The following is a 21613-nucleotide window of genomic DNA, read 5'->3' as shown; positions in this document are numbered from 1 at the left end:
TTAATAACAAAGTGATAATTTGAAAATTTTTGGAAAGCCAAATATCGGCACCTATGTTAACACTTATCATCATACAAAATAGTGATCACAAACTTAGATCTTTAGTACACCAAGTTTCCGAGTTTCCAAGTTTTAAAAGCTTGCTTTGCCTAACCGTCTCTCTTACTTACTACTGGGTCCACACATGACTGTATATGTACATATACATATGCATACATATGTATACACTACAATATGTCGGAGCAAATAATATATGTAATTCGATTGCCTTATTAAATTTTTCTGTTTATTTATTTTTTGAAATTGTTACACCATGGACTCCAATAATTAATATGGTAGTTCTATTGATAATTGAAAAAGTTCTTATCAAGCAATAAACTAGCATAAGCAACAACAACAACTTTATTACCGTACTACTAGTGAGCTACGCATATAATCAAAATAGGCGTAGAAAAAACGTCAAAATGAAAATTCGGTAGCTACTAAATACATACGTATGTACATATGTACAAGAAATAGATTTGTCCAAATATATTATAAACAAGTCACACAGAATTTATTAAGACCTTAGTTTAAGTTGAAATACTTTACGAGTGTACCGGTATGAAGTGAGCGCTAAGATAAAAATGTGTTGGTAGGGAACATTTATTGTGAACGAGCCTTAATTTCTTTGCTGTTAGGTAAGCATGACATCTGTCAAACATATTCAATAACAGTCATTGAACAAACAGCATCATATTTTTTCATTGTTTTGAAAATGTCAAATTTTTCACCGAAAAGTGATGATTTGCGAAAAGCATAAATTGCCGATTACCATTTATTTTCATCGTTGGAACACGCATTGGCTAAGCAGCACTACGATTGCTACGCAGAAGTCGAAAATTGGGTGTCTGATTGGTTTGCTTTAAAAGACGAACATTTCTCTGGGCATGATATCCACAAATTGCCAGAAAGTTGATCAAAATGTGTAAAAAGCCATGGTCCATACTTTGAATAATACTTTTTTTTTACTTTCCCATTCAAAATTATTTCCACAAAGAAACGCGTATTTCATAACGGGACACCTAACTATTTAGATTACCTTACATTTGTAAGTAAAAACTCGCGGCAAGAATTCAATAAATTAAATTTATTTTCGAAGGGGCGAAGAATATCAAGAAAAATACCCTGTAAGATGCATTATTTCTTCGCTTCGACTTATTTTCATTAGTTCAGAGGTATTCGAACATTGCCTTCTCCAATGCTCAAATGCTAACTATTTCCTGCAATTATAGATTCAAAGATAACCAACATTATAGTGTTTATGTTTAAAGAAGAGGACTGACCATCTCTTCAAGAGTCCTTTCTGAGAGAGCACCATTTTTCACATTTGTAGAAAAGCAAGAGTTTTGCCCTAAAGTGAGCTGAAAATGTGAAAAAAAAACTAGTCGTCGCCTTCACTAATGTAGATCAGGTGAACATTTGAAGTAGTCTTATAAGATTTGGTCCAGAAATGGTGAACGATCCCATATATTGAAATGAAATTTACACTTAGTAAGATTTTTATTTCTTTGTGTTGTGAATTTAAGGTATGTATATCTGGTATCTGAAATTTCGAGAATACTTAACTGGCGCAGAAGTCTGCTAAACGTGTCCGACGCCTGGGATTATAACTCTATGACGAAAAAAATTTTTGAAATTCCTCAATGGAGGTCTTCAAAAATGAAAGATGTTCTTATTGAGATTTTCAAAACTAATTAACCGAATTAAAGAATATACTGCCGAATATGGGTTGAAAAGTTTTGGTGTTTTTAATCGCCTTCCCAGTTATTTAAATTATATATACAAACTTGTATACTGAGAACATTTCTATAAATGAACTCTTATAGAATTTCGGTTTCGACGAAATGTAAATTCGCATTTCCATCACTTATTCGTTGATGTAAAGCTTCAGATAAATATACTAAAATATTAAACCCTCTCCGAGTGACCCTAAAACCCAGAAGAATCTGTGGCATGACAATAGCTCTCTCGCCAAAGGCTAACAAATATCTTAAACCATGAAAATAAAAATAAAAACACACACACATCAAATAATAAACATCCGTCGAGTGTACACAAACTCGTTACTAGCGAAAGCCAACAACAGCTTCACGCTCTTCCTACCATATTGTCACCTGTTCAAAAAAGAGAGAGCAAACTGTGAATTTAATGAAATTAAGAATCGATAGAAATGTTGGTAGAAAAGCTCATTGATGTGGCCGCTGACCGCTGAAAGCCAACAACTACAATTGAGTAGTGGTACGAGCAGGTAAGTGGCTTCCGGTGATGCCGCCAATATAGAGATTGTTCCGCTTGGGCAAGACCTTGAGCGCTCGTCAGATGGTCAAACAGTAGTCGACACTTCCACAAGTCGCCGAATGATGATCAAAGCGCCAAACCGGCGATCATGCTGTCAACGGGCCAGCCAAGCGTTTATCATCCCACACTCACAGTGGAGCTTAAAGAGAGTTAATACTTGCATTGAATGATTGTATGATTATACAGGGGCGTAGTAGTAATGGAAGCACGAGTGAACGCCACTACCGGATGAGATCTATGTATGATTAGCACGTTGGATGTTGGTTTCAACCCCGGTTAGAGCAGAATATAACATAATGGACGTCCATGAAATTGACTGACAAGGAAAGATTCCAATCCAATGAAATGAAATCCAATGATTGCAGAAAGATATCTCAAATCGTAATTGAAAATCCTTCAAGCTCGGAGTTAAAAACCCTGTTCTACATAAAACAGCAATCATAAGCTCAGTTAAAATCACCCTTCTTAAAGTTTTCGCCACTCCGTACATGTAAAAGTAATTCCTGCGTACTTACCTGTGCACAGTAGTAAATATATACTCATACATATGTTTGTATCTATGTGAACAGCCTCGATTTCTTGCAGATGCCTGCTACCGTCTTGATTTGATTACTCGCGTCGCACGCAGCAAACAACAAAGCAACTCCGGTAGCATTTCATAAAAGCACCGATCTCATCATATACACATTGACAATCTCTTCGTCCAGCTCTTTGTGTTCGGATTACTTTAAGCAAGGTTTCTTCATTTGAAGTTGTGCAAATATTAAATATTTGTTTTGGCATCATCATTCGTCACCTTCTGCAGTTAATGATCGTTGTGACTCTCGGTTAATGGTTTCGCCGTTGAATTATTATATGTGCGTTTGTATGTACATATACTCATATTAAAATATGTAAACATTTGTGATATTTAAATATTTTGGATATAGCAATATTTGGGTGGGCTGTTAGGTCGATCAGAGCCATGAATCAGTTTTTCGTGAAAGGACTGCTTCAATTAGCTTGACCTTCAAGTTGATTCTAGAGTTTCAGGAACTAAAAAAAAAATAATTATAAAGTGTCAGCATATATTTAAACTGATTGTTATATATTATAATTAAAACCACTACAATTAATATTTACCTGTATTCTAAGAAAATCGGAGAAGCAACCAAGATTTAATAGCAGGAGACACTGTTATAGCTCTGTTTTTTTTTTAGATTACAGGATGAATATTTTGTTACTTTTTATAATTATACCCTGAAAATAAATTATCTGCGTGATGAGCTGAGCCGAGCCGATTAAGTCATGACCGTCTCTCTGTCTGTATATACGAGTACGCTAGCTAGTCACTCAGCTTTGAGTTATCGATTGGAAACTTTAAACACGCAAAGTTTAAAGCAGATCTGCTCTGACTCAAAGCATTGTTTAGATAGAATTTCAAATATCCACATTTGAACTTCTTCCGCTTTGGTGCTCAACGGTTATTGGTTTTGTTGTATGAATATTATGTGAATTCCTAATAATGGCATTGTGAACATGACTTCAAGATGGCGCACCGCGCATTGCAATGCTGTAGACATTTGCAAATTATATGTGGTTTGCTTAGTGCAATTACAGATGAGCAACTACAAATTTGAAAAAAAAATTAGTATATAAGCCGTTTCTACAATATTTAATACTATTACAACTTAAACAACACTTACAAAATTGATATGCAACAATGCAATCTGCGCTTACACTTGGTTTCACATACAGCCAGTTCAGTCTATAAATCAAGTAGCAGAACTTCACTACCAGTATTAAATTCTCTCTATCACTGATTTCCTGTCCTCTAAAAGTGGGCAAATGCTATTTGTTAACAAATTTTGCACGTGTTTTCAAAATAGCTGACGACTGCTTGTTTAAATCAAATATTGTACGCTGTTTCCTATTCTCCTTCTTTCGATCACTTCAATTCACAATACCGTCAGCTAAAGCTTTTCTTCAGTCACAATCATTATGAACAGCTGTTTTACTCTCATATGTTACTTATGGATGGAACTTGGACTATACAGCAAATGAGTCAAGAGTCGATAACTGAGTATATTTTACGTTAATTTTCAAAAAAAAGTAATTAAACGTAATAATATTTTGCAAATTCTTAAATAAATAAATTAGTGTATTTCTTTCTTCATCAACTTAACCACAAAATTTGTTGAAAGCTGGCCTACGGCAATGGCTCATAATAAGCGTTGATAAAATAACCTAATCGATAACTTTATCTTATCACTAACTTTTCTGAAAAATACATTGTTTGGTATGTCATCTATACGAATAAACAAATTGGAATTTTCGCATAAATAAACATGTCAACGTTCTACTTCGTCATTGTTGGTCACAATGATAATCCTATATTTGAAATGGAGTTTAGCACAGTCAATAAAGAGCTGCGCGTAAGTAGTTAACGGTTTATGCTTCACCTACCAACACTATATACCATTAAAGATACTAATTTATTTCAGAAAGAGGACAGTCGTCACTTAAGCCAATTCATTGCGCACGCCGCATTAGATCTAGTAGATGAACACAAGTGGAGAACGCCTAATATGCAGCTCAAGTCCATTGATAGATTTAATCAATGGTTCGTATCTGCATTTGTCACCGCCAGCCAAATTCGATTCATCATTGTGCATGACAACAAAAACGATGATGGCATAAAAAATTTCTTTAATGAAATGTACGAAACATATATTAAGCATTCCATGAACTCGTTTTATAAAATTAATACGCCCATCAAATCGCCAGTTTTTGAGAAGAAAGCGCAGCTTTTCGGGCGAAAATTTCTGCTATCATTATAATCGTTGTATAGTTTAATAAATGTAGAAGCATATTATTTATAAGTATTTAAAAGTGTATTATTTGGCAGAAATATTTATTATTTCATATTATTTATTAGCCGTTCTACACTGCCAGAACATTTTTACTAGAACTGGAACAGAGTCGGAATTTTATACATCTAAATACTGCCAACTCAGCGGCATTGCCCAAAATTATTTATAGAAGTGGTTAATCATAACACACTTATTCACAAAGTAACTTATGTACCGACGCGGCATATGGTTTATGACTATCAATCATCACATTTCTATAATAATTTTCTCAATATTCTTTAGTGAATGTTCGAAGGTTTGTTTCTACACCTTCAACATATTTTCAAAAATAACTTTACATTTATTTGCAAGGGAATTTTTCAGATAGAACGTTTCATTCAATGATTTGTATTTAATTAGTTAAGCTTCATAACGGGATTACTCATGATAAGACTTGAACAAAGAACATAAATGAATTCATGGAATACTTTACCATCAACAATTACTTCATGAATTTTTACCGTCTGCTGTATTATACCATTAACCATTACCACCCTCGACAGTCGGGTCTACGTAACACGAAACGGGCGCGAATTTTATTCGGCCAAGAACTGTTAGCGCTGCAGCATTCTTCAACATTATTTCAGCAATATTTTTCCGCTACAACAACAACAACCATCTGATCAAATAATGGTATTACCATTTAAAAGTATAAAAAATTACTTCAGTTTAGTATTAATGAAATATTTATTGTTGCACTTCATCATGTGGAATACATTGAACATCTAATGCAAATGTTTACGTTTTAAAGGAAACTTACAATTACATATACAAGGAAAGAAATTAAACATTTACTCTTTAGTAGAATAAAAACTATTTTTCAAACTTTCTCATTGGAGTGTTACTTAAGAAAATTTTTTAATTCAATTTCAAAAAAGGATACAACAAAAGCGCACTACTTGCATGTACACAAACAAAAAAAAAACTATGCTTAATCAGCAATTTTATTATAATTCTCTTTTTTTCATTATTACTTGTTAGCATTTTCCTGCTTGTTATCGTCCTTTGCTTTAAATTCTAAGATATTTATTTATACATCACGTAAATTTATCATTGCTTAACATCAAATACAATTTATCATTTATTAATTTTAGTCCAAAAAAAACAATAATAAAAAAAAAATAAAAAAAAAAAATAAAAATTCATTTGCACACACTATTTATGTATGTATGTGAGTACGCATCGCCTAAACACCAGTGTGCTGCACTACTCTAACTGCATAGCAAAATGTTAAATTAGAAATTGCAACTTTCTAGCGATTAAATCTACAAATTATGCATACATTTGATTAGTACACAAGTCGGTTGTGTTCAAATAGTTTATACATATATTGTATGTATATATACACATATGTATACACAAGAGAACATATACATATATATATTTCTTTATATATAGTTAAATATAAATGAAACTTAACTGTGTATCAGTAAATGTTTATACACAACATACAAACATACATTTTTGGTGGTTTCTAAAACCGTTTCGAGCTTTCACAAATAATACATACTATCAAATAAAGCGCGAACATATGTATACCTATATAGTGTATGTGTATGTGTCAAAGCATTCAAAATTGCAATTTACCATTCGAAATTTTATTTTGCCCCGGACATTTAAATAAGTTCGAAAACAAGTGTACACATACTATATATATATATATATTATATATAGCTATACTCTAAAGTGTATATATGTATGTATATACATTGCGTATGAGTAAAAATCGTGGATTTACGTCAACGTATTGCATTTATTTACAAAGATTTCGTTTACGGCGCACACGATACTACTTGGACTTCTTCCCCGTAACGGCGTGCCGCTTCTGTTGAATCTTATCTTTGAGATTTTTTATTAAGCTTTCAATATCTTCCACATTGTATGCGTATATTAGTTTGCACTGTTTCGCCTGTATATTGCCGTTATTTAAATTCTTTAATGCGTGTTGCAAGCAATAGACATTGCCCTCCTCCGTTTTCACCATCGAGATATACAAATTAGCGCGACACAAGTCACACTCACTTTCAATGGATTTGTGTGGTGGTTGCTGTTTTTTAGCCTTGGAACCTTTCTCATTGCCCACCTTTTCCGTGGACGTAACACCAGCAGCCTGAAGATTGTAATAGAGCAGTGATATTATTTTTCATATATAGAGAGCAAATATTGTTTATATATATTATACCTTGAGCTGCTCGCGCGCGGCCAACTCCTTCTCGTACACTTCCTGCAGCATGGGCAGCATTTGCTGAAGTGTGTCGGAGGTCACACGTTGATCATAACCCAATGCGAAAAGTAGTTGCTCCAAGGAGAACATAGCTGGTTCGCAGCTATCATGAATGTCCTTCAAGAAATAAATATATTTTATTAATTCAAATTTTAATATTTATTAATTATTTTATATAAAAGAAGAAAAAACGTTAACTAGCTGTAATACCCTTCACAAATACAAAAGATTCCATACAAGTACTTGATTTTGATCGGTCTGTTTGTATGGCAGCTATATGCTATAGTGGACCGATCTGAACAATTTGTTCGGAGCTTGTACCGTTGCCTTGGACAATAATCCATGTCAAATTTTGTGCAGATATATCGTCAAATAAAAAAGTTTTCCATACAAGTACTTGATTCCGATTGTTAAGTTTGTATGGCAACTATATGCTATAGTTGTCCGATATACATGGTTCCGACAAATGTACAGCCTCTTAGAGAAAAAAGGACGTGTGCAAATTTTCAGGACGATATCTCAAAAACTTAGGAACTTGTTCGCGTATATACAGCCGGACGGACATTTGCTGATCATTTACTTATATATTTTAAAGGGTCTGCGATGTTTTCTTTTGGTTATTAAAAACTACATGGCAAACTTAATATACACTGTAATCAAACAACAAAATTATATAGGTTACTTACTCTAAAGTCATCCTTAGCCAGATCCAGCCACGATGTTGTGGCGAAGTAAACGCTCTCGGACACCACATAGCCCGTGGCCAAGCTCGATGTGTAGGCACGTGGAAATACAACAATAAACTCGCCCGGTTTCTGTTCGATGCGACATAACGACACACCGCGATCGGTGAGCATGTGCGGTGGAACCATAACCGTGTCACAAGGCAGCCAAATAGTCTTGTTCTGACAGTGTGTGGGAATGAGCGAAGTAAGTGCTGATCGGAAATTGGCGCTCTGGTCATCTGGAATGCCGTACCACAGTTTTGAGGCGCCTGTATGTAAGTATTCAATCCAGGAGAGCCCATGTGGATCGCGGTACCAGCAGCACGCAGAGAATAACATGCCTACATGCAGAGTCGGTACTGTTACGCCCATTACAGGACCAAGCGAGCGCAATACCGATCCGGGATTATTCGTTAGCACTTTAAGATTCCACGGGTGGCGCGCATAATTTGAACCTTTGCTCTTTGGTCCCGGACTGGGGAAACCATAACCCCAACCGGAGGAATCTATAGAACCAGAATGCACACAAACATGACTGTCACGCACGGCTACATGACGCCAAAACTCAGCCTCGACCTCATTAACAATCGGCTCGGTATTCTTGAACCACAGCGCCATTGTATTGCGTGCAATGCGATAAAATTGACTAAGCGGCATGCTGCGCCCTTTCACAATGCACTCCATCGACACACCGTCCACTTCCTCTTCGGATTCTTCATCGTCCTCCGAGGAGACATCGTCTTCTTCATTCGACACACTTTCGGTGTTCACAAAACGATCGGCATTACGTCGTGCACGCGCCTCACGTTTCGCCCAATCCGCTTCGACTTCGTCGAATAGCTTTTGTCGTTCCGCTGGCGATAAGGTATCGTAAGGTAACAAATACTTGCAATATATATCATCAAGTTTCGTAACACGATCTTGTGCTAACTTCGGAATGCACATCTCTTCGGCTACACGCGCCCATTTCTTCTTCTCAATCACCTCCTTTAAACCGCCCAGCTCCTGCACTGTATGATAGAGGCGCGGCAGATCAACTTCCATGCCACCAATCCATGGTGGATGATTCATAACGATGCTCTGTGTGGCTAGATATTTTTTAATTGCACTTAGCTCTTTGGCGCTGGGTCCCCAGCGATGAAGCATCTTATGTACGTACTGATTGTATGCTGTGAAACGCATTTCGTCCGATATGCGACATTCGGGTTTGAATGTGGCCGGCGGTATTATTTTACAAATACCGAAACGCGCTGCAATGGGCGTGATGCGTTCAATGAAATCAATTGGATCGGCAAACTCCTTCTCAGTAGGCCGAAAGATCGGTGCCTCCACCATTTGCGTTGGATCATCGTGACGCGGAAATGCAGTATTGTTGGACATTTTAATGGGTGTGTCATCTTTGAATTTCTTATTCGCGCCATGTCCGCTTGGACCGGGACCAGCCCCGCCCATGCGTGATTTAGCCGAACCTGAGAAAAGTGAAGAGTTTGAGTTGACACGCACCAACGGACCGCCGACCGCCGTACTGGCAGCATTTGCCGCAGCTGCTGATGTTGATGGCTGATTGCTAGCGTCTGCGCCAGCTTTGAATCTGGGCTGCACGGTGCCAATTGGTACATTTTTCAAACTATTCGAAGATGATTTATCGGCGTTGGTTGTTGACACCTCCGAGCTGTTCGGTTGTGTGGTGTTCGCCTTATCGGCCTTTTTCGTTTCATCTTCGGCAGTGGTCTTTGCAGCTGTCGCCAAAGCTGACGATATTGTTTGTGTGCTTGGTATTAAAGTTTTTACAATATCCGCCACATTCATGGACTCTGGTAGTGGTTTAGAATTGGAGCCCATTTGCGCTTTGGTCACCAGTGTGGCATGCATTATAACCTTTTGGTTCGGACCATCGGGTCCCTCACGTCCCAATTTTACTGCTACACCTTGTATGCCACCTTCACCATCGCCGCCGGTGCCAATACCTTGCAATGGTATGTAAAACGTATGTCCCTCCGAGTCTGAATCAGCATCATTATTTGCGCTCTCCTGTTTCTTGCCGGTTTTCGAAGATTTCGCAGTGTTAGCTTTATTGCTTACACCGGGTTTTTCAGAATCTAAACTCACCTTCACGAGCTTACAATTCTCTGACGGACTTAGTGTCAAAGAAACGGAACTATTTTGTGTCTTACCAGCGACTTCCTTGTTTGTCTTGTCACTGGAGGCTGTTGGTGTTGCGACAGCGGCGCCCGTCGACGTTCGCTTCTTACCTGGCGTAGCTTTGCTTGTTGTTGTCGGCGTGTTTGGTGTGGACTCTTCATTTTGCGAGTCGCGTCCGCTTTGTCGTCTAAATGCCGGCGTTGTGTGCTGCACCTTGCTGCCATCGGCTTCATCGTCATCCTTATCGAAGGAATATATGGATTTCTCGTTATCCGCCGAAAATGCGCCATAAGAAAATGGCGCACACTTCTTGTGACTTGTTGTTGTGGTTTCTTTAAGTTCAATTTGTTTTTGCTGATTCTTCTGGTTGTAGACAGGCGTTCGTTTCGGCGTTTTTGCTGTCGTAGAAGCGCTGAGCGGCAGCGTATTTAGAGCGGACTTAACTGGCGTCGTATTCTTCTCGTCTGTCGCTGTCGGTGGCACCATTGCGTTGGTGCTGGTGGTGTTTTTCTTACGATTTTGCTTCGTCGTCGGTGTAGTGTCTACCGCGGGTGTTTGAGTAGTTGTAGGCGTTTGCGCTTGTGCCTGCTTACCGGCCGTTGTTGTCTTGGAGTGCGCGCTGGAGCTTGTTGGCGTATCTTTGTCCTTTTCGTGTTTACTCGCTTTATTGTCCTTGCTGGCCGCTTCGTTTGCCACCTTTTCTTCTTTGAGTTTCTTAACAGCTGTAGCTTTCTTCTCGGCCTTCTCGGCGCGTGTTGTTTTGACTGGCGTTGGTGTCTCGCTTCTGGCTAGCGCATTGGTGTTTGGCTTTGCGGCGGCCTTTTGCGTCAGATTTATTGCTTGGCCAGTTGTTCGCTCATTTTCCGTGACTGTGTCCATTGGACTAACAGTGTCCAGTATTTTGCCATCGTCCTTACGACTGCTCGTTGCAATAACGGGTGTAGCCTTTAGTGATGGTCCCTTAGCCGACCAGGCACTTTCACTTTTGCCCAGATCGCGTGTGGCCTTCGACGACGAACTGAACGATGTGCTCTCTTTGTCATCGCGTGTTGGTGGTGGTGTGGTCGCATAAAGATTCGGTCGCAGATTATCATCAAAATCATCGTCCAAGTCATCTTGTATCTCATCGGGATTTGACGAACATTCAATTAGCCACTTTTGTATTTGTTCGTGCGTCATATTGACTTTTGCTTTGCGGCGTTCCTTGCTCGATAGCTGATCACCTATGTAGCCCTCAGTGGGCACTACGGGACCCAATACTGGTTTGTGTATAGAACCGCACTTACCCAGCGTACACTTGGTGTTGTCCGGTCCAGAGCTTTGCGCCAGACTTACGCTAGCTATACCAAATACTTTACCGGACTCTTCCTTGCTAGGCATAAGACTGGCTGTGAGTATGCTACCGATTTCATCTTTTAAGGGATCAGCAGATGCAGCTGCCGCACCGGCTACAGCCGAGGTAGTTACACTGGTACTTGCAGTTATAGCGACAGATGTGCCGGCACCGGGTATACTCATTTTCGTTGCCAATGAGGCATTACCAAGTCCACCTTTAGTAACGGGTGATAGTTCAAATTTCACTGGAGATGGTGATGGGAAATTATTGGTGCGCGGTAAAGTGGTGCGATCGAATTTCGGTGTTAGGAAATTTGGATTTATTTTCGGTGAGGGATATGCTTCGATGGGTGGTGGATAAGTTGTTGGCGCTGCTGGGTACTTCAGCGGTGATTGTGGCGGTAGCGGTGCCTGCAGATGTGGCGGCAATGCGGCATTGCTTGTGGGTGTTGGTGGTGCTGTGGGAGACTTAGCATTGGGAAATGGATGTGACGCTGGGCGTACGTGTTGTGTGTGATAGTGTGGTGAAGCTGGTGGCAAATAAGTCGGTGTTTTATTGAAGCTCGCATTCAGTGCGATATTCACATTGGCGGCTGTGGGTGTCACCGAAGGTATTGCATAAGTCGCTGGCACATTTAATATCTTAGATGTTGGTATAGGTGATTTTTTTTCTATTGTTTTAAATGGACTTGATGCTTGTGTTGTTGTACCTTGTGGTACTGTTGCTGTTACCGGGGAAGCGCTCGTCACTGGTGTTGCGGTATTGAGTGGTGGTGTTGATACTGGTTTTGTGGTAATTGGTAACATCATCAATTGATTCGGTGGCACAAAGTTTTGCGTTGTACTGTCACATTTTCGCGAATCCGAATGTTCGGAATCTTTATCATTAGATTTGATATTTGCTTTTATCGCTAGCGGCTCATCATCGGAATCACTGAAACTTTTCTCTAGATTGCGCTTAGTTTCGTTTAACTCTTTATTTAATAAAAAATCTTCATCATCGGTATCTGCTTTACTGATATCCGATTTTTGCTTACTACTCGTTGCGCTCTCTACTGTTGTTGGTATTTTCGTGATGGCGCCTTTTTTTACTAGCATACCTTCAATTTCGCGTTTTACTGGCGCTGGTTTGGGTTGTTTGGGTGGACGGCCGCGTCTGCCGGTTGTTGGCTTCTCCACAGGAACTACTGGTTCCACTACTGTGGACTTTGGCGCCTCCTTCTGTGTGGTTGGCGCACTGACTGTTGCATTAGTATTGACGCCAGTAGCAGCATTCTTTTTCAACTCATTCTCCATTTTTTCCATCTCTTTCACATTCGGCCGATCGGGAAAACTGTTCAATGATAAGTCGTCATCTTCATCTTCGGCTAATTGTAGTTTATGCCCTATGATGCCCATATAAATTGCAGCTGCCTCTTTTGTCTTACGTGACGGTCGTGAAAATCTTGCATTTCCGCTGCTCTCCTTTTCGTCTTCACCATTTTGTGCCGAGATCTCTGACTTGGATTTTTTGTTTGTTAATTGACGCACAGGCGATTGCTTTTTCGGAGATTGTGGTGCCGTTTCCTTAACTATTTCGATCTCGTCTTCTATTTTCTTTTTTGCAATTCTCCCTCGGCCCCTACCTTTAGCTTTTAGAGGCGCTTGCTGCTTTTCTTCCACGGCTACCTTAACATTGCCGTTGGCTATTAGATTTGCCTCGATTTCTTCGTGTGTTTCTACAGCTTCAGCTACTGGCGATTCCTGTTTTTGTTCCGAATTTGCTTTTTTTGGTGTAACTTTTTTTGTAAGTTTTACCGCACGGCCACCGGTCTTCTTTGGCGAAGCTTTGGATCCCTTTTTCAGTTTTATAGATTTTGCCAATGGTTGCTCGTCGTCGGACGAAAAGTCGAAAACATTCATTTTATCTTTATTTTCGGTATTCAAGTCTTCATCTACGTTTTTTGTAGACTTCTTAGAATTTTTGTTTGCTATTGGGCGTTGTGAAATATCGGCTGAATTTTTAACTAATTTGCTGTCGACATTCTCTAATTTCACATTATTCTCAGCAATATGCTCGTCATCCGCTTCTTCGGTGTGTATCACTTTAACTGGTTCAAAAAAAGCTCGTTGCCTTGTCATACGTCCTGAGGGCTCAGGCGATGGTATAAATATTGGTGACTCTTTCTGTCTAGGCCGTTTTACTGGAGCTTTATCTTTAGCTTTTGGCTTCTCATCTTTTGTTTGTGTTATTTTTGTAATTTCTTTGGAATTCGATTCCATCTGTGCATCTTCTAGTGCAGCGTCTTTATTATTTTTTTTCGCTGTTGAAGGTGGTCGACCTTTTCGTGAACGCCCTGTTTCACTCTCCTTCGATGGCGTTTCTGATTTACGCTCCTGTATTGTGGGTGTTTTTGATTTTTTCGCATCGCTTCTTCGCACTGCATACGATTCTTTTTCGGAATCTTCAATTTTCGTAGCGTCATCTTTCGCTGAATAGAATTCATCATCTTCTTCACTGTCATGCTCAGTTGTTTGTTGTGTATCTTTTGCACCACCCCGATTTGAACGTCTTTTTGTATCCGGTAAATTATTGCACTTATCAGCATCGGAGTTGTTGTTGGTTTGTTGATCGCCCGGTGGACGACTTCGACGATTACCAACAGGAACTACTTCTGCACGCTTTCTCACGGCAAATGGTATAATATTATTTTCAGCGGACCCAATATTGTCTTCTGGTTTCGGTACAACTTCTGTGGAAGCTGCATCCGTCTTGTAGTCACTATTCTCGGGCGCTTCTGCAACAGTGGTTGCTGCATTTTTGGATGTTGACGCTTTGGGTTCCTCTTTCTTCGTTGTGCTACCTTTGGGTCGACCTTTCTTGCCTTTTTTACCACCTTTGGTTTGTTTGACAGGTGTTATCTTTACAGGACGCTCGGGTTCTTTCGTCTTGCCTTGATTCAAAAAGTCTAAATGCGCTGGTAATGCAGGCGTTCCACGAAAACACAGAAAAGTTAGAAAATCTTCAGTTTTCGGACGTTTGTTTGGTAAAATTTCCGTTGGTGGTTCACGGCTCTCTGAAGATGTGCTTGGACCAGTATTTGATGAAGAAGAAGCTGCAATCACTGAACTGTATGATGACGTGGGAGCATTTTGGCCTTGTGCAAATTTCCGCTGGGCTTGAACTTTGGTTCTACACGTGAAAGATACAAACATATGATTACAAAGTCAGTTTGACAATGAGATTTTGTTTAATATTCTAATATAACTGCAAAAATTTATGTAATAATAATGTAGTCAGCACAATGCTATATTTCTTTCACTTTTCTAATATCAATTTAATAATACAATAGTTACAAAACGAAACAACAACAAAAAAACTTTTTTTGCGCTTGTATATTAAGTGTCTGTTCATAACATTTATCTTTCAATGGCATATAGTAGTCTTTGAAAAAAAATAGTTCACGTCGGTCCATATTTTAATTTCGCATGTGTATTCGTCACAAATTCGGAAAATATGTTAATTTTTCTACTATAATATACAATATAATAAATAATAATAGTTAGGATTTTATAAAAAAAAAATATTCTGAATTAGAATTCTTGGTACTATTAGATGTTAAGCACAATTAAAATTTGTAAAAATTACTTTAGGCAGAATACTCTCATTTAGAGGAGAGATGGTTTTTTTTATTATTTTTTGTAGTCCTAAATGAAAAAAAAATATTTCAAGAATATTATGACAAAATTTCAGAATTGACGAAGTTACATGTATTTTTACAGCTGTCTTTCGAACGTTTTACACCTGATTCCCAAACTTTTAAGTGTTTTTCTACCAACTCACGTTTTTTAAAGTCGGTGCCCCTAACAACTTTAAAATTACTGCACCGATCGTTTGGTCTGAGACGCTTCAAACTAATTGCTGCCATTGCCGTATTTTGTATTACTTATTGTTACCATTGGTTTTTAAAAATATATTTAACTTTTTGATAAAAAAAAATCATAAAAAGGGGCCTTGTTATACACGAATTAACCGCACTCCCCCGTTAAAGAATTTAACAAAAATTTAGCTAAAAAAACTCATTAGTAATTTAATTTTATGTATATGTATATAAATATAAATATGTTTAAATAACAAACAAGTTTCTGCAAAATTTTTTTCCTACAATTATAATGATACACTACAAATTTGACTTCATTATTGTCTTTATATACATATTTTATTTGCATAGACTTTCAAAATACTTCCTTTGGTCATTACTACTTTAATATACAATAAATGACTTATGCACTTGTCTATCCTATATAATTGCATGCATATATAAATTATTCCGTGAACAGGTACATACACACATAGATGTACATACGTACATACATATAAGCTTGTAAATGAATGCCCGTTGTTTTGCTATTATATTTGAAATAGTTATCCATACACCACACATAAAATTATTATATGCCCTCTTAATACTACACAATGGTAAAAAAAAATTCCATATTGATCACATAAACCGGGCTTCTTACAAATAAACGTATTACGTACCGTTTAGGCATTTCTGGTGACGACTCCACTGTCGTCGGTTGAGGTGGCGGTGACTCTTTGCGTTTCCGCTTAGAGTCTTTGGATACGACCATCTTTCATCCACCCCTTTGGCCACTTCTCCTACTTAACTTTTTCAATTCACACTTGACTTCACTTGGGAAAATATGTGCGTCGTTTCTCCGCCGGTTAAAAATTTGTAAAATCGCAACACGTAATGGCTACTTAGGAGCAGTAACTTTATATAAGGGTCTATCAGTTTTTGTAAATTTTTATTAAATGTGTACAAATCGCATAAATTACTCCAATTTACACACACCGCCACCGCAACTACCCATTTTTTTCATTTGCAAAATTTTCATCGACGTCGTAACTAGAAAAATTAACTCCATTTTTTTCAATACTTTCACTGCATTTTATTTGTCACAAAGATTGGCATTCATTACAAATAAGTTCACTCCAACAATTTTCAATTGTTACCAAATTTTTTTACACATTTTTATAAGGGAAAATAATATTTGAAAAATTCTTATTTTCTTCTCCGATTCGCAATCGCTTTGCGTTTACTTCAGTGACTCCAAAACTAATTGCTTTGTGTCATGGCGGACAAATAACAGAGGTGTATTCCATAGCACTACGTTTATTTTAAGTAGTTTTAAGAGCAATGTAGTTTTACTATGGGTCAGTGGAATACACAGAACACATTTTTTGTTAAAAAATTTAAAATAAGTGCGATAATGATGTCAAAAATTCATAATTTTTCAAATATTTCTGATCAACAAGGACATGTCTATTTATATTTATAAAAGAAATGGCATGTATCGAATTTTCAAAAGACAATACCTATTTGTCAATTTTTTTCTTCAAATTTTTCTTTAAACACTGTATATTTAAGGCCTTTTTCTCAATGTCTGCTTAGCAACCATCTGTCAGTGAAGTTCTGGTTAATCGAACCAAGACTCCTTGTGTCGGTTTAGTTCTTGTTAACTCAACAAAGACTGCTTCTTTCGGTTGAGTCGCCTAGAACTTAACACATGATTGCTAACCAGACATTGAGGAAACTGTCCCTAATGATACATTCTTGTAGGTTTTATTTTGAAATTTATGTGTTTACCAACACTGTTTATTGTGAGGAAGTGTCGGTGACCCTGTTTGTAGCTACGTTGTGAATTGCATTTTTTTAATTTTGGCAGGTAAAAATATATTTGTGTCAAAGAATAATTGTCAATAGGGCTTTAAAGTACGAGTGCTGGTTAGCCACAATTAATACAATTTAACAAATAAATAAAATGTCTGACGGTGCAGGAAGTTGGTGTTTAATTGAAAGTGACCCAGGTGTATTTACGGAACTTATCCGTGAATTCGGTAAGTGACTTTGTTTGCGTCTTTATTTACCGGCTTCTATGAATTTGTTTCACACAATTTTCTTCATTTGGGTTAAATATACAAGATAAACTTTATTTGATTTATTGAAAAAGTGCAATATCATCGAAATTTGTTATTTATTGATTATTTTCATATTGCTTATATATAATATTTATATGAACCCATAAAGGAAGCGAAATTTAAAGATGTAATGTAAACATTTTCATTCTTTCTAACTTTTTAGGATGCGAAGGCGTGCAGGTGGAAGAAATATGGAGTTTAGATCGTGACCTATTCAAAGAACTCGAACCCATACATGGACTTATTTTCCTGTTTAAGTGGGTACAGGACGACGAATCAGTTGGCACAGTAGTAAAGGACGATCGTTTAGAAAATATATTCTTTGCGAAACAAGTTATTAATAATGCTTGCGCTACACAAGCTATACTTAGCATACTATTAAATTGCAATCACCAAGATATTAACTTGGGACCAACACTTAATGAATTCAAAGAATTTTCACAGTCCTTCGATCCGTTCAATAAAGGTTTAACACTGAGCAATGCGCCTAAAATTCGATCTGTACACAATTCATTTGCGCGACAAACACTCTACGAGCTAGACACTAAAAACCAAAACAAAGATGATGATGTATACCATTTCATTGGTTATATACCGATCAATGGCCGCCTTTATGAGCTTGATGGCTTGAAAGAAGGTCCAGTCGATTTAGGGGCTGTGGCCGCTGATCAAAATTGGATCGATGTTGTGCGCCCCATAATCGAAAAGCGTATGCAAAAGTACAGTGAAGGGGAAATTCACTTTAATCTTATGGCACTTGTATCGGATCGATTGAAAATATATCAACAAAAAATAGATCAACTTATAAACACCGGCGACGGTGCCATGGATACCGACGAGGATAGACAGACTGAAATCGCTAAATTGCGTTCGAAAATGGAGTACGAAGTTGAGAAACGGAAACGCTATAGAGTAAGTAAAAGTAACTGTACAAGTAGTACAAACACACAGCAAAACTGTTTAGTAAAAAAAGTAATTGTGGTTATTAACTAAAAATTTGTGGATTATAATTGGGAATTGACTATTCGGTATGTGAAATATAATAAATGTATTTCTAAACACGTAGACCTGTGTTTCATGGAAAATTAATCGTCAAAAGATTTTGTAATTTTTTTTTTTTTTTTTTGTATATTTTGCCTAAACACCTTATAAAATAATTATATTTTTATTTACAGATTGAAAACATTCGTCGTAAGCATAACTATTTACCATTTATAGTAGAATTACTGAAAATGTTGGGCGAACAAGGCCAATTAATGCCTATCTATGAAAAAGCAAAACAACGCGCTGCAGAAAGGGAGGCTGCCGTTTCGAAAAGCAAATCTTAAAAGCTTAGCCACTGTCGGCGCCATTCAAAATTCTTAAACATCGTTGACGCATTTTTTCTTTACACTTGTAAATGCTTTTATTACAAAAGAAAAAAAATTAATAAAATCAATTGTTTATATACATATATTGCTAACGGAATGACTGCCGAGGAGAATATGTATGATTCCCCTAAAGATTGTTTAAATTTTTTGAAAACTTGAAAAAATAGCAAAATAAATCTAACTTGTGCTATTGCAAACTGTAATTGTTTTATTTAATAATATTGTATAAAAAGGCATGGTTTTTATTTTTGATTTATTACTTGTAATATATTTCAATTAATAGCATTAATATATATAATATATAATTTAATGTATATATAGTTGATCTTTATTACAATATGTATACTATATCCAGATTTCATTGCGTTTTTACTTTTATAATATATGTAAGTATTGTATATAGGAATATTATGTTAATCAGTGATTTTGTCGGTTTCTAGGTTAAATCCATATTTACGTGTTATGGATTGATTTTCAAGGGTTTTTGATTCTAGTATTTTTTGGTGTTATATGCATATTTTACTTTTTGGGTGCGAGTATGTTTGATTTATTAGTCGTTTTTAAAAAAAAAGTTGCGCTAAAAATTTTGAGTGGACAAAAAAAAACAAATATATAATATTAATAATCATAATAAATAAAAAATATATAAGTGAATAAATAGCGGCAATTCAAAAATAAAGTTAAAGCAAAAGTGCTTAAGTCGTAGTAAACAATTTGGGAATCAATTCAACAAATAACTTTAAAAAACTAAAAATAGTGCGTTCTAAGTTTTTATATCCTGAACATTGCATAAAAGGAAACGTCGGAGACATTATGTATAAAAAAAATATATAAATGATATTCATGAGAAGCTGGATCGATTTAGCCATGTCCGTCTGTCTGTATATACGCGAACCAGTCCCTAAGTTTTTGACATATCATCCTGAAAATTTGCACACATCTATTTCACCGATATCGAAACACTATAGCATATAGCTGTCATACAAACTGTTCGATCAAAATTCATTGCTTGTATGGAAAACTTTTGTATTTGACAAGATATCATCACGAAATTTGGTGTGATTTATTGTCCAAAACAAAGATACAATCTCCGAAGAATGATCGTTTAGATCGGACCACTATAGCATGTATGTAGCTGTCAGACAAACTTACCTATCAAAATCAAGTTCTTGCATGAAATCTTTTGTATTTGTTTAGGGTATTATTGCTTCGGTGCAACCGAAGTTAAAGTTTTTTTTTCTTGTTCATAAAATAATTTAGTAATGGTGCTTTTGCATTTTATAAAACTATTTTAATATTAACGAAATTTAAATGGTTTGAATTACGAATTTCTTCTCTGATTGTATATTTCTTCATAGTTTTTATGTTTCATAAATTGTGTTGTTACATAACTTTTGATTTGTTTTTTAAATGTGTATCCCCATTTATATATAACTTAGCATATTCCGCTACATTGCTTTTACTGTTGTTTTTGTGTTTATGGTTTTTTCTTTCCTGTGTTGTATATAGTATATTAACGTGTGCTTGTCTCAATTTACCATATTCAGTGTTTTTACTAAGTAATTTGTCATTTCGCACTGATTTTTATTTAGTTTTTTGATTTTTTTTTTTATCAAAAACAAATTTTGAAATTATCTACGATAAGCTCTAAATTTAGCACTTAGAAATATTTAATTTTTATTTTCGCTTGTTTTTCAATTATATTTCAATTAACATAATTTTTTGCATGAATTTTTGAAGACACAACAGTTTCGGATCCAGTTCCAGGAAGTATAATTTCAAGTTTAATTCTTTCATTTGCCTTTTTGCACTCCACGGCCACATCACACCCAGCCGCAGCTCCGCGTTATAGCACTCGTGCGAATGCAATGGTTATTGTTAGGTCTTAAAGCCATCGAGTTGCGCCGCTTGTGCGGTTGTTGTTTGAGCGTTGGGTTGAGTTTGCGGCACCGGTTCACTACTTTCTCTATGAACTGTAATTGAATAAATTATTGTTTTTTGTTTTTTCTTTTTCTTTTATTGTTGTTGCTATTTGCTCATTATCTAATAATGTAATAATTTGCACAATGTTGTTGTTATTGTTGCATTTTGGAAGCATATCAAATGGGTATTGTTAGATTTGGAAAAAATTGATTTGTCTGATTGAATTGATTTGCCGAATTGATCGAATAGTTGTTCGGATTGTAAGATGCAAAGCAATTATTTGGCGTTGTTATACCTGCGGCCTGCATGCGATTGTATAAATTCTTTTTCTTCTTCTTCAAAATCATATCCAAATTGTAGCCATCAGCGGTTGTTGTTCTGCAAATTATTTAATTAAGTTAGTTTATTTATTAAAAGTAATTATTTTTATATAGAAATTAATAATTATTGCTCACTTTTCAATGCGATTCATTCCCAATAGTTCCTTGTAGGATAAGTAGATCTTGTTGAGTGTCAAATTTGGTAATCCCTGCCCCAAATATCGTACAAATTTGACCTGCTCACATTTGGGTAAGCCACTCTCATGGAAGTCCAAAAAGGGTCTATGATCGGAAATCTTATATTCCTGCAAACGTGGTAGTTGTGTAAACAAAAATAAAATTTTACGTAAATATTTCGACTTTGGCTTAGAAAATGAG

General features: G+C 36.6%; 4 protein-coding genes and 1 long non-coding RNA gene across 5 annotated transcripts in view; 2 read left to right on the top strand and 3 right to left on the bottom strand.

The window, feature by feature from the left end:
- Positions 1 to 1322: 1322 nt before the first annotated feature.
- On the bottom strand, positions 1323 to 4276 carry LOC118683408 (uncharacterized). The gene is made up of 3 exons (XR_011396832.1): positions 4026 to 4276; positions 3463 to 3947; positions 1323 to 3375 (listed from the first exon to the last, which is right to left on the bottom strand). It is a non-coding gene; the product is annotated as an uncharacterized lncRNA (long non-coding RNA).
- Positions 4277 to 4571: 295 nt separating this feature from the next.
- On the top strand, positions 4572 to 5204 carry Trs20 (TRAPP subunit 20). The gene is made up of 2 exons (XM_014236291.3): positions 4572 to 4754; positions 4824 to 5204. Exons 1-2 carry the CDS (start codon positions 4668 to 4670, stop codon positions 5157 to 5159), a joined length of 423 nt encoding a protein of 140 aa, XP_014091766.1. The 5' UTR covers positions 4572 to 4667; the 3' UTR covers positions 5160 to 5204.
- Positions 5205 to 5899: 695 nt separating this feature from the next.
- Positions 5900 to 16898, bottom strand: Jarid2 (Jumonji, AT rich interactive domain 2). Its single transcript, XM_014236297.3, has 4 exons — positions 16180 to 16898; positions 8142 to 14829; positions 7414 to 7572; positions 5900 to 7341 (listed from the first exon to the last, which is right to left on the bottom strand). Exons 1-4 carry the CDS (start codon positions 16269 to 16271, stop codon positions 7021 to 7023), a joined length of 7260 nt encoding a protein of 2419 aa, XP_014091772.2. The 5' UTR covers positions 16272 to 16898; the 3' UTR covers positions 5900 to 7020.
- A 415-nt stretch (positions 16899 to 17313) lies between these two features.
- On the top strand, positions 17314 to 19189 carry Uch-L5 (ubiquitin carboxy-terminal hydrolase L5). The gene is made up of 3 exons (XM_014236289.3): positions 17314 to 17541; positions 17786 to 18534; positions 18798 to 19189. The coding sequence occupies exons 1-3, from the start codon at positions 17466 to 17468 to the stop codon at positions 18948 to 18950; spliced, it is 978 nt and encodes a 325-aa protein (XP_014091764.1). The 5' UTR covers positions 17314 to 17465; the 3' UTR covers positions 18951 to 19189.
- A 42-nt stretch (positions 19190 to 19231) lies between these two features.
- LOC106618508 (alpha-protein kinase 1) overlaps positions 19232 to 21613 on the bottom strand; it is a 33859-nt gene continuing 31477 nt past the window's right edge. Inside the window, exons 6-8 of the mRNA XM_036375915.2 lie at positions 21371 to 21540; positions 21211 to 21293; positions 19232 to 20965 (exon numbers count right to left, since the gene is read on the bottom strand). Coding sequence (XP_036231808.2) covers positions 20871 to 20965; positions 21211 to 21293; positions 21371 to 21540 — 348 coding nt within the window. The 3' untranslated portion in view covers positions 19232 to 20870. The remainder of the gene's footprint in view (positions 20966 to 21210; positions 21294 to 21370; positions 21541 to 21613) is intronic.

This window comes from Bactrocera oleae, chromosome 6 (assembly GCF_042242935.1).
Source record: "Bactrocera oleae isolate idBacOlea1 chromosome 6, idBacOlea1, whole genome shotgun sequence".
NCBI lineage: Eukaryota > Metazoa > Arthropoda > Insecta > Diptera > Tephritidae > Bactrocera > Bactrocera oleae.
This window is presented reverse-complemented; position numbering and strand designations above follow the sequence as displayed.